Source organism: Bos grunniens, chromosome 16, assembly GCF_055505025.1.
Source record: "Bos grunniens cultivar Pamir isolate PY7600 chromosome 16, Bosgru_T2T1.0, whole genome shotgun sequence".
Taxonomy (NCBI): domain Eukaryota; kingdom Metazoa; phylum Chordata; class Mammalia; order Artiodactyla; family Bovidae; genus Bos; species Bos grunniens.
In genome coordinates this window covers 14791417-14809599 of record NC_141180.1, presented here as the reverse complement: position 1 = coordinate 14809599, position 18183 = coordinate 14791417, and the positions used below count along the sequence as shown (strand labels likewise).

The following is an 18183-nucleotide window of genomic DNA, read 5'->3' as shown; positions in this document are numbered from 1 at the left end:
AATGCCCTGAGGGCAATCTGAGGGAACTAACTTGAGATAGCAAAGCAGACTGTGGGCTAGCTATCCTGGGAAAAGCCCTAACCTAAGACACCGCCAGGCCTGCTCACAGAACAAAGAACTGAGCAGAGCTAGCCGGTTGCGGACCTGCCCATCCCTCACCAGAGACAGGCAGGCAAGAGCAGCCAGAGCCAGAAGGGGGCAATTGCGGCCCCAGAGAGGCATCATCTACCAAACTGCAAGCAGGCTTTGTTGCTAACCAAGACTTCTTGGGATTCGGAACCATTGTCATCTGCCAGGAGGGTCGCAGCCAGAGATCAGCTCGCTAGAAGAGAGACACAGCACACCTGAGAAGGTGCGCTGATTATACACCCAGAAAACTGAGTGGCAGGGATGAGGGTGGCAATAAGTCGCAGCGACCACGTTCGCCAAGCACCTAGTCACCTGAGCTGCTTGGACATGGAAAGGGCACAAAATGCAAGCCCAACCGAGTCTGCGCCTTTGTGGAGTACCTGAGTACCTGAACCTGAGCGCTTAGACCTGGGAAGTGCATACAACCCAGGGCCAGCCTCAGACAGTTCCCAGCAGAGCAACCTAGAGCCTAAGCAGTGTAGACAGGGAAAGCACACATGCCGTGAGTGGGGCAAACCCAGTGTGGCTGAGACACTGCAAGCACATGCCAGTGTTATTTGTTTGCAGTGTTCCTCCCTCCCGACAGCACGACTGAACAAGTGAGACTTAAAAAATGTCTACCACTGCCCCCTTGTGTCAGGGTGGAAATTAGGCAGTGAAGAGGCCAGCAAACAGAAGCTAAAACAGAGGGAACCGCCTTGGAAGTGACAGGTACAATAGATTAAAACCCTGTAGTTAGCACTGACTATATAGGAAGGGGCCCATAGATCTTGAGAAGTATAAGCCCAATCAAGGAACTATCTGAAAGTGAACTGACCCCACACTGTCCACAACACTACCAGAGAAAGTCCTAGATATATTTTTACTATTAAATTAAAAAAAATTTTTTTTTAATTTTCATTTTTATAACCTATTACTTTGTAAAAAAAAAAAAAACAACCCTATTTTTAAAAGCAAACTTCATATATATATTTTATAATTTTTGTGACTTTGTTTTTTCTTTAATATTGTATTTTTGAGAATCCAACCTGTACTCTAGATTTTTAATGTTTGCTTTTTAGTATTTGTTATCAATTTTGTACCTTTAAGAACTCAATCTTCAGTACCCATTTTTACTTGGGAGCGAGATTACTGGCTTGACTGCTCTCTCCCACTTTGGACTCTCCTTTTTCTCCACCAAGTCGCCTCTGTCTCCTCCCTCCCGCTTCTCTTCTCTACCCAAGTCTGTGAATCTCATTGTGTGTTCTGGACTGTGGAGAACACTTAGGGAACTGATTACTGGCTGGATCTGTCTCTCTCCTTTTGATTCCCCACCCCCCTTTATCCTCCTGGCCACCTCTGTCTCCTTCCTCCCTCTTCTCTTCTCTGTATAACTGCGTGAACATCTCTGAGCGGTCCAGACTGTGGAAAGCACATAGGGAAGTGATTACTGACTAGCTTGCTCCCTCCTCTTTTGATTCCCCCTCTTCTCCTCCTGGTCACCTCTATCTCCCTCCTCCCACTTCTCTTCTCCACGTAACTCTGTGAACCTCTCTGGGTGTCCCTCACTGTAGAGAAACTTTTCATCTTTAACCTAGATGTTTTATCATCGGTGCTGTATAGATGGAGAGGTCTTGAGGCTATTGTAAGAATAAGACTGAAAACCAGAGGCAGGAGGCTTAAGTCTAAATCCTGAGAACACCAGAGAACTCCTGACTCCAGGGAACATTAATTGATTGGAGCTCAACAAACGCCTCCATACCTACACTGAAACCAAGCACCACCCAGGGGCCAACAAGTTCCAGAACAAGACATACCATGCAAATTCTCCAGCAACACAGGAACATAGCCCTGAGCTTCAATACACAAGTTTCCCAAAGTCACATCAAACCCACTGACATCTCATAATGCATTACTGGACACTTCATTGCACTCCAGAGAGAAAAAATCCAGCTCCACCCACAGAACACTGACACAAACTTCCCTAACCAGGAAACCTTGACAAGCCACCCATCCAACCCCACCCACAGCGAGGAAACTCCACAATAAAGAGAATTCCACAAACTGCCAGAATACGGAAAGGCCACCCCAAACACAGCAATATAAACAAGATGAAAAGGCAGAGAAATACCCAGCAGGTAAAGGAACAGGATAAATGCCCACCAAACCAAACAAAAGAGGAAGAGATAGGGAATCTACCTGATAAAGAATTCCGAATAATTATAGTGAAAATGATCCAAAATCTTGGAAACAAAATGGAGTTACAGATAAATAGCCTGAGACAAGGATTGAGAAGATGCAAGAAAGGTTTAACAAGGGCCTAGAAGAAATAAAAAAGAGTCAATATATAAGGAATAATGCAATAAATGAGATCAAAAACACTCTGGAGGGAACCAACAGTAGAATAAGAGGCAGAAGATAGGATAAGTGAGGTAGAAGATAGAATGGTAGAAATAAATGAAACAGAGAGGAAAAAAATGAATTAAAAGAAATGAGGACAATCTTAGAGACCTCTGGGACAATGTTAAATGCTCCAACATTCGAATCATAGGAGTCCCAGAAGAAGAAGACAAAAAGAAAGACTATGAGAAAATACTTGAGGAGATAATAGTTGAAAACTTCCCTAAAATGGGGAAGGAAATAATCACCCAAGTCCAAGAAAGCCAGAGAGTCCCAAACAGGATAAACCCAAGGCGAAACACCCCAAGACACGTATTAATCAAATTAACAAAGATCAAACACAGAGAACAAATATTAAAACAGCAAGGGAAAAACAACAAATAACACACAAGGGGATTCCCATAAGTATAACAGCTGATGTTTCAATAGAAACTCTTCAGGCCAGGAGGGAATGGCAGGACGTACTTAAAGTGATGAGAGAAAATAACCTACAGCCCAGATAACTGTACCCAGCTAGGATCTCATTCAAATATGAAAGAGAAATCAAAAGCTTTACAGACAAGCAAAAGATGAGAGAATTCAGCACCACCAAACCAGCTCTCCAACAAATGCTAAAGGATCTTCTCTAGATAGGAAGCACAGAAAGGGTGTATAAACTCGAACCCAAAACAATAAAGTAAATGGCAGCGGGATCATACTTATCAATAATTACCTTAAATGTAAATGGGTTGAATGCCCCAACCAAAAGACAAAGACTGGCTGAATGGATAAGACCCTCTACAAGAGACCCACCTTGAAACAAGGAACACATACAGACTGAAAGTGAAGGGCCGGAAAAAAATATTCCATGCAAATAAAGACCAAAAGAAAGCAGGAGTAGCAATACTCTATCAGATAAAATAGACTTTAAAACAAAGGCTGTGAGAAGAGACAAAGATGGACACTACATAATGATCAAAGGATCAATCCAAGAAGAAGATATAACAATCATAAATATATATGCACCCAACATAAGAGCACCACAATATGTAAGACAAATGTTAACAAGTATGAGAGGGGAAATTAATAATTACACAATAATAGTGGGAGACTTTAATACCCTACTCACACCTATGAATAGATCAACTAAGCAGAAAATTAACAAGGAAACACAACCTTTAAATGATACAGTAGACCAGTTAGACCTAATTGATAACTATAGGACATTTCACCCCAAAACGATGAATTTCACCTTTTTCTCAAGCGCACATGGAACCTTCTCCAGGATAGATCACATCCTGGGCCATAAATCTAGCCTTGGTAAATTCAAAAAAACTGAAATCATTCCAAGCATCTTTTCTGACCCCAGTACAGTAAGATTAGATCTCAATTACAGGAGAAACACTATTAAAAATTCCAACATATGGAGGCTGAACAACACACTGCTGAAGAACCAACAAATCACAGAAGAAATCAAAAAAGAAATCAAAATATGCATAGAAACGAATGAAAATGAAAACAACCCAAAACCTGGGGGACACTGTAAAAGTAGTGCTAAGGGGAAGGTTCATAGCAATATAGGCATACCTCAAGAAACAAGAAAAAAGTCAAATAAACAACCTAACTCTACACCTAAAGCAACTAGAAAAGGAAGAAATGAAGAACCCCATGGTTAGTAGAAGGAAAGAAATCTTAAAAACTAGGGCAGAAATAAATGCAAAAGAAACAAAAGAGACCATAGCAAAAATCAACAAAGCCAAAAGCTTGTTCTTTGAGAAGATAAATAAAATTGTCAGACCATTAGCCAGACTCATCAAGAAACAAAGGGAGAAAAATCAAATCAGTAAAATTAGAAATGAAAATGGAGAGATCACAACAGACAACACAGAAATACAAAGGATCATAAGAGATTATTATCAGCAACTATATACCAATAAAATGGACAACTTGGAAGAAATGGACAAACTCTTAGAAAAGCACAACTTTCCAAAACTGAACCAGGAAGAAATAGAGAATCTTAACAGACCCATCACAAGCACAGAAATTGAAACTGTAATCAAAATCTTCTAGCAAACAAAAGCCCAGGTCCAGATGGCTTCACAGCTGAATTCTACCAAAAATTTAGAGAAGAGCTAACACCTATCCTACTCAAACTCTTCCAGAAAATTGCAGAGGAAGGTAAACTTCCAAACTCATTCTATGAGGCCACCATCACCCTAATACCAAAACCTGACAAAGATCCCACAAAAAAAGAAAATTACAGGCCAATATCATTGATGAACATAGATGCAAAAATTCTTAACAAAATTCTAGCAAACAGAATCCAACAACACATTAAAAAGATCATACAGCATGACCAAGTGGGCTTTATCCCAGGGATGCAAGAATTCTTCAATATCGGCAAATCAATCAATGTAATATACCACATTAACAAATTGAAAAATAAAAACCTTATGATTATCTCAACAGATGCAGAGAAAACCTTTGACAAAATTCAACATCCATTTATGATAAAAACCCTCCAGAAAGCAAGAATAGAAGGAACATACCTTAACATAATAAAAGCTATATATGACAAACCCACAGCAAACATTATCCTCAATGGTGAAAAATTGAAAGCATTTCCCCTAAAGTCAGGAACAAGACAAGGGTGCCCACTGTCACCACTACTATTCAACATAGTTTTGGAAGTTTTGGCCACAGCAGTCAGAGCAGAAAAAGAAATAAAAGGAATCCAAATTGGAAAAGAAGAAGTAAAACTCTCACTGTTTGCAGATGACATGATCCTCTACATAGAAAACCCTAAAGACTCTACCAGAAAATTACTAGAGCTAATCAATGAATATAGTAAAGTTGCAGGATATAAAATCAACACACAGAAATCCCTTGCATTCCTATACACTAATAATGAAAAAATACAAGAGAAATTAAGGAAACAATTCCATTCATCATTGCAACAAAAAGAATAAAATTCCTAGGAATATGTCTACTTAAAGAAACAAAAGACCTATATATAGAAAACGATAGAACACTGGTGAAAGAAAGAGGACACTAATATATGGAGAAATATACCATATTCATGGATCGGAAGAATCAATATAGTGAAAATGAGTATACTACCCAAAGCAATCTATAGATTCAGTGCAATCCCTATTAAGCTACCAACGGTATTTTTCACAGAGCTAGAACAAATAATTTCACAATTTGTATGGAAACACAGAAATCTTGAATAGCCAAAGCAATCTTGATAAAGAAGAGTGGAACTGGAGGAATCAACCTGCCTGACTTCAGGCTCTACTACAAAGTCACAGTCATCAAGACAGTATGATACTGGCACAAAGACAGAAATATAGATCAATGGAACAAAATAGACAGCCCAGAGATAAATCCACGCACCTATGGATACCTTATCTTTGACAAAGGAGGCAAGAATATACAATGGAGAAAAGACAATCTCTTTAGCAAGTGGTGCTGGGAAAACTGGTCAACCACTTGTAAAAGAATGAAACTAGACCACTTTCTAACACCATACACAAAAATAAACTCAAAATGGATTAAAGATCTATTTGTAAGACCAGAAACTATAAAACTCCTAGAGGAGAACATAGGCAAAACACTCTCTGACATAAATCACAGCAGGATCCTCTATGACCCACCTCCCAGAATATTGGAAATAAAAGCAAAAATAAACAAATGGGACCTAATTAAAATTAAAGGCTTCTGCACAATAAAGGAAACTATAAGCAAGGTGAAAAGACAGCCTTCAGAATGGGAGAAAATAATAGCAAATGAAGCAACTGACAAACAACTAATCTCAAAAATATACAAGCAACTCCTGCAGCTCAATTCCAGAAAAATAAATGACCCAATCAAAAAATGGGCCAAAGAACTGAACAGACATTTCTCCAAAGAAGACATACAAATGGCTAACAAACACATGAAAAGATGCTCAACATCACTCATTATCAGAGAAATGCAAATCAAAACCACAATGAGGTACCATTTCACTCCAGTCAGAATGGCTGCTATCCAAAAGTCTACAAGCAATAAATGCTGGAGAGGGTGTGGAGAAAAGGGAACCCTCATACACTGTTGGTAGTACAGCCACTATGGAGAACAGTGTGGAGATTCCTTAAAAAACTGGAAATAGAACTGCCTTATGATCCAGCAATCCCACTGCTGGGCATACACACCAAGGAAACCAGAGTTGAAAGAGACACTTGTACCCCAATGTTCATCGCAGCACTGTTTATAACAGCCAGGACATGGAAGCCACCTAGATGTCCATCAGCAGATGAATGGATAAGAAAGCTGTGGTACATATACACAATGGAGTATTACTCAACCATTAAAAAAATACATTTGAATCAGTTCTAATGAAGTGGATGAAACTGGAGCCTATTATACAGAGTGAAGTAAGCCAGGAAGAAAAACACCAATATAGTGTAATAGCACCTATATATGGAATTTAGAACGATAATAACGATAATTCTCCAAGCCAGGCTTCAGCAATATGTGAACCGTGAACTTCCAGATGTTCAAGCTGGTTTTAGAAAAGGCAGAGGAACCAGAGATCAGATTGCCAACATCCGCTGGATCATTGAAAAAGCAAGAGAGTTCCAGAAAAACATCTATTTCTGCTTTATTGACTATACCAAAAGCTTTGACTGTGTGGATCAAAATAAACTGTGAAAAATTCTGAAAGACATGGGAATACCAGACCACCTGACCTGCCTCTTGAGAAACCTATATGCAGGTCAGGAAGCAACAGTTAGAACTGGACATGGAACAACAGGCTGGTTCCAAATAGGAAAAGGAGTACCTCAAGGCTGTATATTGTCACCCTGCTTATTTAACTTATATGCGGAGTACATCATGAGAAACACTGGGCTGGAGGAAGCACAAGCTGGAATCAAGATTACCAGGAGAAATATCAATAACCTCAGATATGCAGATGACACCACCCTTATGGCAGAAATTGAAGAGGAACTAAAAAGCCTGTTGATGAAAGTGAAAAAGGAGAGTGAAAAAGTTGGCTTAAAGCTCAACATTCAGAAAACGAGGATCATGGCATCTGGTCCCATCACTTCATGGGAAATAGATGGGGAAACAGTGGAAACAGTGTCAGACTTTTTTTGAGGGGGGGCTCCAAAATCACTGCAGATGGTGACTGCAACCATGAAATTAAAAGATGCTTACTCCTTGGAAGAAAAGTTATGACCAATCTAGATAGCGTATTGAAAAATAAAGACATTACTTTGCCAACAAAGGTCCGTCTAGTCAAGGCTATGGTTTTTCCAGTAGTTATGTATGGATGTGAGAGTTGGACTGTGAAGAAAGCTGAGCACTTCAGAATTGATGCTTTTAAACTGTGGTGTTGGAGAAGACTCTTGAGAGTCCCTTGGACTGCAAGGAGGTCCAGCCAGTCCATTCTGAAGGAGATCAGCCCTGGGTGTTCTTTGGAAGGAATGATGCTAAAGCTGAAACTCCAGTACTTTGGCCACCTCATGCGAAGAGTTGGCTCATTGGAAAAGACTCTGATGCTGGGAGGGATTGAGGGCAGGAGAAAAGGGGACGACAGAGGATGAGATGGCTGGATGGCATCACCGACTCGATATATGTGAGTTTAAGTGAACTCCTGGAGTTGGTGATCGACAGGGAGGCCTGGCATGCCACAATTCATGGGGTCGCAAAGAGTCGGACACGACTGAGCAACTGAACTGAACGATAACCCTGTATGCGAGACAGCAAAAGAGAGACAGATGTATAGAACAGTCTTCTGGACTCTGTGGCATTGGGTGAGGGTGGGATGATTTGGGAGAATGGCATTGAAACATGTATATTATCATATATGAAACAGATCACCAGTCCAGGTTTGATGCATGATACAGGGTGCTCAGGCTGGTGCGCTGGGATGACCCAGAGGGATGGGATGGGGAGGGAGGTAGGAGGGGGGTTCAGGAATAAATACAATATTTAAGATATTTTAATCTTTCTTTTATTTAGAAAATATTTGAATACTTTATGTGGTTTACAAGTGACCTGTAATATACATGCGTTTGTGTTGGATGTTACAGAGCTCTTGTTAATTTCTGGATAATACACTTTATATTATAGTCCCTCAGTAAGTGAAAAATGCTTGTAATTACTTTATCATTGTATAGTTTTTAAACTACTTCATTGTTTGCTGTGCCTGATTGTGTACCAGAGTCACTGTAGAACCAGAGTCACTTCTCAACATATTCATGTTTGAGCCTTTCACATAGAGATGTTTATTTGAAAATCTGGTGGACCATGCACTATTTTTCATATAAAACTACTCTGAGTACTAGTCACTAAGTCGTGTCTGACTCTTTGCAGCCCTTTGGACTGTAGCCTGCTAGGCTCTTCAGTCCATGGGTTTCCCAGACAATAATATTGGAGTGGATTGCCATTTCCTCCTCCAGGGGATCTTCGTGACTCAGGGATCAAACCCTTGTCTCCTGCTTGGCAGGAAGATTCTTTACCACTGAGCCACCTGGGAAGTCCTAGAGCACTTATGCACAACCTTAAGAGGCTGGGATTAGGTTATATAAGGAAAGGATAAACAACATGGTCCTACTATATTGCACAGTGAACTATTGTTTAGTATCTTATGATAAATCTTAATGGAAAAGAATATTAAAAAAGAATGTACATATATATGTATAACTGGATCACTTTGCTGTACAGCAGAAATGGACACAACATTCTAAATTAACTATGCTTCAATAAAAATATTGAAAAATAAAATGACGGAAATTTATTGAGTCACAGTCTGAAGACAAGAAAGTCTGAAATCCAGGTGTCTGCAGAGTTGGTTCTTTTAGGAGGTTCTGAGGGAGAATCTATTCCATGACTGTCTCCAGCTTCTAGTAGCTGCCAGCCGTATTTGTAGATATATCACTCCAGGCCAGTCTCTACCTTTGTCTTCACATAGGGTAGTGTCTACCCTAACCCAGCATGACCTCATTTTAACTTAACTTACATATGCAAAAATCATGTTTTAAATAAGGTCACATTCTGAGGTTGTGGGTGAACATGAATTTGGGGGTGGGCAGTGTTCAACCCATACAGCATATGTTTTGAGTTTTTATATGGTTGTTTTTATGTTATATGAGTACATTTTGTTTACCTTAATTTTTCTGTTTCATAGATGGCATAAGCATCATCTTAACAGTAATTTGGTATTTCATCAGGTTGCTAATTTACTACTTAATACTTTTTAAAAATATTGTTGGACATTGAGGTGGTTATTAATTGTGCCTGTTTCTAAAATTGAAATTATCAGAACAAAGTGTATGAACATTTATAACATCCAGTTTCAGCAAAGTCTAAATCTGATGTGTGATTTTTTTTTCTTCATCCTTGTATATGGGAGTACGGTCATTACTTACATACTGACTTGAATATGGATTGATAGCATTACTTCCCTTCTATCTCTTATGGTCTCTTAGAGTGAAACATTCTTCACAGTTTTTACAGTATTACTTTCCATTAGACCTATATAGTTGTTGACCCCTATTCTTTGCATGAATGGATGTCTGGACATTTATTTCTCATTTAAACTGATGAACATTATGAGCTGTAAGTTATACACATTATTTTATACATTAGAAGTCAAAATACTTGAATTACAGTAAATTTGCGTGTGTACCTATGAGCATTTTTTTTCTTTCTATTTTAGCATGGATGTGTTTCAAAGGTTGGATTCAAATTCAACTCTGACGTCTTCAAAGATAGCATCATTTGAAGAAGCATTTGTATATCTTCAAAAGTTAATGGCAGCTGTTAAAGATATTCTGGAAGGAATTCAGAGGTAAATACTACTTAATTTCAAGATTTCATTTATTTCTTACTTTACTCTTTCTTTTAGGCTTATTGGCTTTATCAGAGTTGCTGGGAGTCTTCCGGCAAGTTTCATAAACTAGTAGTTCTTAGATTGAACTCGTCTCCCTCTGTTGCAGAGAATGCCTACTTCAGTTGATCATCTGGACCACAAAAATGTATCTACTTTTTTCTTTTCTAGAAAAAAATTGGCTAGATTGTAGGCTTCATAAGGAACTTTTCTTTACTGCATAACTGTAGCTCCAAGAATAGTGCCTGACACATAATGTTCAGTTCAGTTCAGTTTCTCAGTCATGTCTGACTCTTTGCAACCCCATGGACTTCTGCTCACCAGGCTTTCCTGTCCATCACCAACATCCGGAGCTTGCTCAACCTCATGTCCATCGAGTCGGTGATACTATCCAACCACCTCATCCTCTGTCATCCCCTTCTCCTCCTGCTTTCGATCTTCCCCAGGATCAGGGTCTTTTCTAATGAGTCAGTTCTTTGCATCAGGTGGCCAAAGTATTGAAGTTTCAGCTTCAGCATCAGTCCTGCCAATGAATATTTAGGACTGATTTCCTTTAGGATGAACTGGTTGGATCTCCTTGCAATTCAAGGGACTGTTAAGAGTCTTCACCAGTACATAATGGGCACTCAGTAATTACGTGTTGAATGTGTGTGAGTGCTCAGTCGCTCAGTTGTGTTGACTCTTTTCAACCCCTTGTACTGTACACCAGGCTCCTTTGTCCATGGAATTTTCCAGGCAAAGAATACTGGCGTGGTTTGCCATTTCCTCCTCCAGAATAAAAAGTAGTATATGTTAAGGTAATTATCACTGCCCTTTAAAAGAAAAAACATGCTAATGTTTGTTAATATGGTTGATTTCATCCAATACAGTCTCACAGTACTGCAAACTGAGGATGTTTGAGGAGCAACTTAGTCTTTTGGTGCTTTGAGACTTGATTTGTATGTGATTATTAAATATTTATGAAGTATATAGAAAACATAGTTCTAGAAAGGTATAGAATTGACCATGCCATCTTTGTAGTATAAAGTCAGATGTTTTCTTTTGTGGCATTAAAGGAGAATACTTGCAGTTATTTTTTTTTTATATGCCAAAATTGTTTGATCTGAATTAGACATACAGCTTGCTCTGAGAAGAATGCTGTTCTTTACCAATTAAAAAACAAAACCAAAAGCTGATGTGATTTTAACAAGTCAAAGTTTTAAAAACTTGGATTTTTAAAACAATAGCAATTTTTGATTTTGCTTATTTCTTTTTAAGAGTTTTTGGAAACATCATCTCATTAATGTGCAAAGCATTTGTACCTCTTTTTGGATCACTTGGCTAATATAATTCTTAGAATGAAAGGTTACCAAAGCTTTTTGCTACTCTTAAGTTACTAATGACTGAAGGGACAGATCCCAAGTTAAATATCATCTCTAAGTGCACATAGGTTTTTTTTTTTTTTTTAATTTAAGGCAATATTACCTAAAAGTAGCTCTATGAAGAAGAAATACTCAGTTCTGATTTTAGCTGTGTAAAAGGTGTTTCACATGCTACACTGCATAAAAGCCATGCTTGACGTATTATCTTTTCTATAGAAAGTAGAGATATTAATCTGACTTCAATTACTCAACAAATGTTTGTTGAGCACCACCTGTGCTTGGCATCATGTTAGGCTCTGGGGAATCAAAGATAAATGAGAAGCAATCTCTGACTCCAATGAGCTTGCAGAAATAGTGCTAACAGTCACATTAAAACAGATAGTTACAATAGAGAGTTACTAATATTTTAATAGGAGCACAGGCAGTGGAGGGAGGGAGGGTTTGGCAAAAGATGAGACTGGATGGGGGTTGGAGGGAAATGTCTTTTCCGCTTCATAAAGCAGTTTCCACTTTATCCTGTTGGCTAGTATTTCACACATCCAGAGCTGTTCTGTGCCACGAGAGACGTGTTTATAGTCCAAAAAGCTATGGAAATTCTGGGGACTATATTACCCACTGAGAAAATCACTATACATCCTTTGGTAAGTTTTATAGACTTTGCTGTAGAGACCCTTCTTAATTTTAGAAGCTTTAAACATATTGTCCCCTGGACCCCACCCCAGAGATTCTGATTCTGAGGGTGTGCCTGGCTATCACAATTTAAAAAATTTCTCCAAGTGATTCTAATGTGTAGGCAGGTGTTGAGGACCACTAGCCAGTTGCTTAACCACTTGTTGTCAGAGTGTGGACACAGAACCAACCTCATCATAGCCACCTGGAACTTGTTAAAAGTGCAGATTCTCAAACCCTGCCCTGCCTACTGAATTGAAAACTCTGGGGGTTGGGCCTAGTGGTCTGTGTCCTGATTCTGTGCACACTAAAGGTTGAGCACCAATGGGCCTAAATGGTGCTCAGCCCTAGTGGCCAATTACAATCACCTGGGAGCTTAAAAAAAGAAAAAAAGGCCAGGCACTAACCCTAAACCTATTCCATCTGAATCGCTAGGAGTGGGACCTGTGTGTAAGCATTTTTGTTCACTCCCGTGGTGATTCTTATGTGCAGTCATGTTTGAGAAGGTGTAGCGTGTACAGCTTTCAAAAACCGTATCTAAAGAAATAAACACTAGAATTTTAAAGCTGGTTAAGTTTTGTTACTCTTTCCTCTAAGTGTACATACCTCCAGGAATAAGGAAGTATTGGTTGCTCTGCTGGTTTTCAGCATGTGACCTGGGATAAATTGTCTTGAGCCTCAGTCTCTGTCTATAAAAGAAGCATAGCAATGCCTTCCTAGAGCTTTTCATTAAGTTACTGTGCTTCAAAAATTGGGTATTGGTATAACTAATGAAGCCAGTGATTCTCTGCTTATTAAAGCAGAGTTCTAGATCCTATCTCAGACTACTGAAATCACTTCAATATCTGTAGATATTTTGTAGAGAAGACAAGTTGTATTTTTAACAAACTTTCCAAGAGATTTATATGCAATTGGTACAGGAACACATTTAAAAAAATTAATCCAACCTCCTGTAGTAAGTATATCAGAACTTCTTGAGCTACCAGCAGAGGGCATTATGAATAAAAAGTTTGCCGGTTTAATTATTCATTAATCAACAGAAACTACTGAAATTGCAAGGTTTTTTTTAACTGTAAGACAATGGACATTTGAATCAAAGTGTATTAAAAGTTAATAATTATATTGTTTTGTCAAGTGTTATGTGGTCTTAAAATCTTTTAAAGTAAGTTCAGTGTAAACATTGAAAAATACACTCAAATTTGTAATGACTACAAATTCATTAGCATTTTGGATGCTTGCTAAAATGAAATAGTTTCTTTTTTTGAGCTATATGCTCAGTGAATGTATGTCAGCTCTGTTTCTTTTTATTGTGCTCTGCTAAGTCACTTCAGTTGTGTCCAACTCTTTGCAACCCTGTATGAACCCTATAGCCTGCCAGGCTTCTCTGTCCATGGGATTCTCCAGGCAAGAATAGTGGACTGGGTTGCCATTTCCTACTCCAGGGGATCTTCTTGATCCAGAGATTGAACTCACATCTCTTATTAGAGCAGATCATTTATGGTGTTATTTTAGGAACTGGTAATAAATAACCTGTTAATCAAGTCCTTCAGTTAAAGAAGTGAATGAAAATGTGTTTGTTGAACTGAGTTTGTAGCTGCCTTCACTAATGTCATCTACCCTAGCTAAGCTACTGTTTCTTTTCTTAGAGTAACTCATGCCTTCTTCACATGATGTATGTGAAAATCTTTTTAAACTGTAACATATTTATAAGTGTTAGTTTTTATTTTTTCTTTAAAGCTGAGATGTTTAATTTGAAATATTTAACTGTATAATTTAATTTTGATAGAATTCGAAGCATCATTATGGTGAGTTAAGATTGAAAATATTGGTGTTAGCAGTTGTCCACACAATTATATAGTCGGGTGCAGAATACCTAATTTGGTAAAAGTTGAAGGAATGGGAATATTGCTGATTTCTGCACTTTATGCACACTTTTTTCTTGTGTACGAGAGTGAACTTAGCTAACTTATTTGGTTTAGAAATTGCTTCTTTCTTATCTTTCCTTTTATATGTTTATAGGGTTAATTTCAGCACTTTTGTTAATATTTTCTTATATAAACACTAGTGAATCAGTCAATATTCTTTCCATATAGACAAAAGTGTTGTAAGATTTATTTTTTAGGTCAGTACTATCTAGTCTCATTTTATAGTTTAGTGAATTTATGTCTAGATTGGTCAAGTCATTCTCAAGATAACAAAAACCTTTTGCTGAGGATATGAAAATTACAAAGCTTCACTTGGAGTGAAAAATTAATTAGAGTCATATGGCAAATACTAGAACTAAGAAAACTTCTACTTATACATTAATAAAAAAACATTACATGTCCTGTGCTTAAATCGACACCTCTACAAAGTTAAGTAAACCAGTCATGTAATGCAAATCTGAGGCATACTATAAATGTGTGCAGCTTCAACCTGAAAGATAATACTCAAAACAACAATGAATGTGTGTTTTTGTGTTTGTGAAGTAGGTGGTGATCTGCTTAGTTTAGAAGCTGAGAGGACAGGGGGAGAGTGAAGCTAGGAAATTGTAATCGACCTGGATTTTTAATCATATAATCTACCTTATTTATAAAAAAGGTTGAAATTATTAAAAAGGAAAAAAAACCCAACTGTAGCCTTTGAATTCAAAACTATAACTAGATCATGCTCGTGTGAATATTCATTTTATCACTTGATTTAATATGTAAAATTCTGTATTTCTGTGTCAATTTCATGAACTCTGGATTTCTAGCTCATGTATCTATGGATGAAGTGGTTGAAATAATGAATGTTTTCTCAGTCTCATATTTGGAGTCTTTTGGGAGAGAGTTATAAATAACTTGGCACTTTCTGCAGAGGGAATTTTTTTCTGTGACGGGGTATCCAAAGTTTAATTAATTTTTATCTCTTAAGCTTAGATTTTTTTTTTAGCTGTCATATTTGATTTGGTGATTTTTAAATATAGACTGAGTACCAAATGGTGCCTTGGACATAATCTTATCTTGTATGGGCATTCATTTGTGATCATAGAATATGATTTTGGAAAAGGAGACTTCTGCTTGAATTTAGAAAAGGAAGATGATTAATTTTTATCATCTTCAAATGCTTAATAATCTTCAAAACCTTTGTAACATCCATTACATTCCTGTGGCTTTGGTTTGAAATACTTTATAGAGCTGGTTTTCCAAAACAATTAAAATCCAGTCACAAAGCTTGAGGTTGTGTGTGTGTTATTTACATATATATTTTCTTATTAAGTCTCAAAAGAAATAATTTTCCTATTACTCTCTTACCCCATTTTAACATAAGAACAAAACATACACTGATATAGCCATGCATAATTCCAGGGATAAAGAATCCTACAATTACAGCAGTTTTTTATATCTATCAGAGGAGGAAATGGCAACCCACTCCAGTATTCTTGCCTGGAGAATCCCATGGACAGAGGAGCCTGGTGGGCTACAGTTCATGGGGTTGCAAAGAGTTGAATACGACTGAGTGAGTAACACTTTATATCTATCAATCCTACTAATTGATAATGATAGTAGCTTCAAAGAGTATGGAGTTGTATTTGAGAGAAAATTTTATTAACTTAATATTATCTGTTTTGATAGCCAACCTGAGATTTTAGAAAGGTTATTTAGAAAAGATTCTTCATTTGATACAAAGATAACATTCTTTAGGCTGTTTTATAGGTTAAGTTAATTGCTGAAACAAAAGTTTATTGAAAGATGTGGAAAATAAAGACCTAAAAATTAGTGACTTTTCAGCATCTCAACTCATTGCTGTGGGCAAGATGATCAGTTCAGTCCAATTCAGTCAGTCAGTCGTGTCCAACTCTTTGCGACCCCATAGACTATAGTTCAGTTCAATTCAGTTGCTCAGTTGTGTCTGACTCTTTGTGATCCCATGGACTGCAGCATGTCAGGCCTCCCTGTCCATCACCAACTTCCAGAGTTTACTCAAACTCATGTCTATTGAGTCAGTGACGCCATCCAACCACCTTATCCTCTGTCGTCCTCTTCTCCTCCCACCTACAATCTTTCTCAGCATCAGGGTCTTTTCAAATGAGTCAGATCTTCACATCAGGTGGCCAAAATATTGGAGTTTCAGCTTCAACATCAGTCCTTCCAATGAATATTCAGGACTGATTTCCTTTAGGTTTGATTGGTTGGATCTCCTTGCAGTCCAAGGGACTCTCAAGAGTCTTCTCCAACACCACAGTTCAAAAGCATCAATTCTTTGGCACTCAGCTCTCTTTATAGTCCAACTCTCACATCCGTACATGATTACTGGAAAAATCATAGCTTTGACTAAATGGACCTTTGTTAGCAAAGTAATGTCTCTGCTTTTTAATATTCTGTCTAGATTGTTCATAGCTTTTCTTCCAAGGAGCAAGCATCTTTTAATTTCATGGCTGCAGTCACCATCTGCGGTGATTTTGGAGCCCAGAAACATAATGTCTGTCACGGTTTCCATCGTTTCTCCATCTATTTGCCATGAAGTGATAGGACTGAATACCATAATCTCCATTTTTTGAATGTTGAGTTTTAAGCCAGCTTTTTCACTCTCCTCTTTCATTTTCACCAAGAGGCTCTTTAGTTCATCTTTCCTTTCTGCTATAAGGGTGGTGTCATCTGCATATCTGAGGTTATTGGTATTTCTCCTGGCAGTCTCAATTCCAGCTTGTGCTTCATCCAGCCTGGCATTTCACATGATGTACTCTGCATATAAGTTAAATAAGCAAGGTGACAATATACAGTCTTGACATACTCCTTTCCCAATTTGGAACCAGTCCATTGTTCCATGTTTGGTTCTGTTACTTCTTGACCTGCATACAGACTTCTCAGGAGGCAGGTAAGGTGATCTGTTACTCCCATCTTTTGAAGAATTTTCAACAGTTTGTTGTGATCCACATCGTCAAAAGCTTTAGAGTCGTCAGTGAAGCAGAAGTAGATGTTTTTCTGGAATCCTCTTGCTTTTTCTATGATCCAGCGGATGTTGGCAATTTAATCTCTGGTTCCTCTGCCTCTTCTAAATCCAGCTTGAACATCTGGAAGTTTACAGTTCACATACTGTTGAAGTCTAGCTTTGAGTATTTTCAGCATTACTTTGCTAGCGTGTGAGATGAGTGCAATTGCGCAGTAGTTTGAACATTCTTTGGCATTGCTGTTCTTTGGGATTGGAATGAAAACTGACCTTTTCCAGTTCTGTGGCCACTGCTGAGTTTTCCAAATTTGCTGGCATATTGAGTGCAGCACTTTACAGCATCAACTTTTAGGATTTGAAGTAGTTCAGCTGGGATTCCATCACCTTCACTAGCTTTGTTCGTCCTGATGCTTCCTAAGGTCCACTTGACTTCACATTCCAGGATATCTGGCTCTAGGTGAATGATCACACCATTGTGATTATCTGGGTCATCAAGATCTTTTTTGTATAGTTCTTCTGTGTATTCTTGGCACCTCTTCTTAATATCTTCTGCTTCTGATAGGTCCATACCATTTCTGTACTTTATTGTGCCCATCTTTGCGTGAAATGTTCCCGTGGTATCACTCATTTTCTTGAAGAGATCTCTAGTCTTTCTTATTTTATTGTTTTCCTCTATTTCTTTGCACTGATCTCTGAGGAAGGCTTTCTTATCTCTCCTTGCTATTCTTTGGAACTCTGCATTCAAATGGGTATATCTTTCCTTTTCTCCTTTGACATTCACTTCTCTTCTTTTCATAGCTATTTGTAAGGCCTCCTCAGACAGCCATTTTGCCTTTTTGCGTCTCTTTTTCTTGGGGATGGTCTTGATTACAGTCTCCT

The 18183-nt window shown here is 38.1% G+C and overlaps 1 protein-coding gene across 39 annotated transcripts in view; it reads left to right on the top strand.

The window, feature by feature from the left end:
* Nucleotides 1-18183, top strand: part of SWT1 (SWT1 RNA endoribonuclease homolog) — a 107721-nt gene that overhangs the window by 60123 nt on the left and 29415 nt on the right. For 35 of the 39 annotated variants that reach the window (XR_015143135.1, XR_015143133.1, XR_015143132.1 and 32 more), the window contains one exon: nt 10193-10324. Coding sequence is in view for 19 of the 39 variants with exons in the window: in XM_086343360.1 (XP_086199486.1) it covers nt 10193-10324 (132 nt within the window). In the remaining 20 variants the exon portion in view is untranslated. Of the gene's footprint in view, nt 1-10192; nt 10325-12251; nt 12366-18183 lie in introns of all 39 variants that reach the window. The other 4 variants (XR_015143123.1, XR_015143114.1, XR_015143118.1 and 1 more) reach the window with 1 other exon arrangement.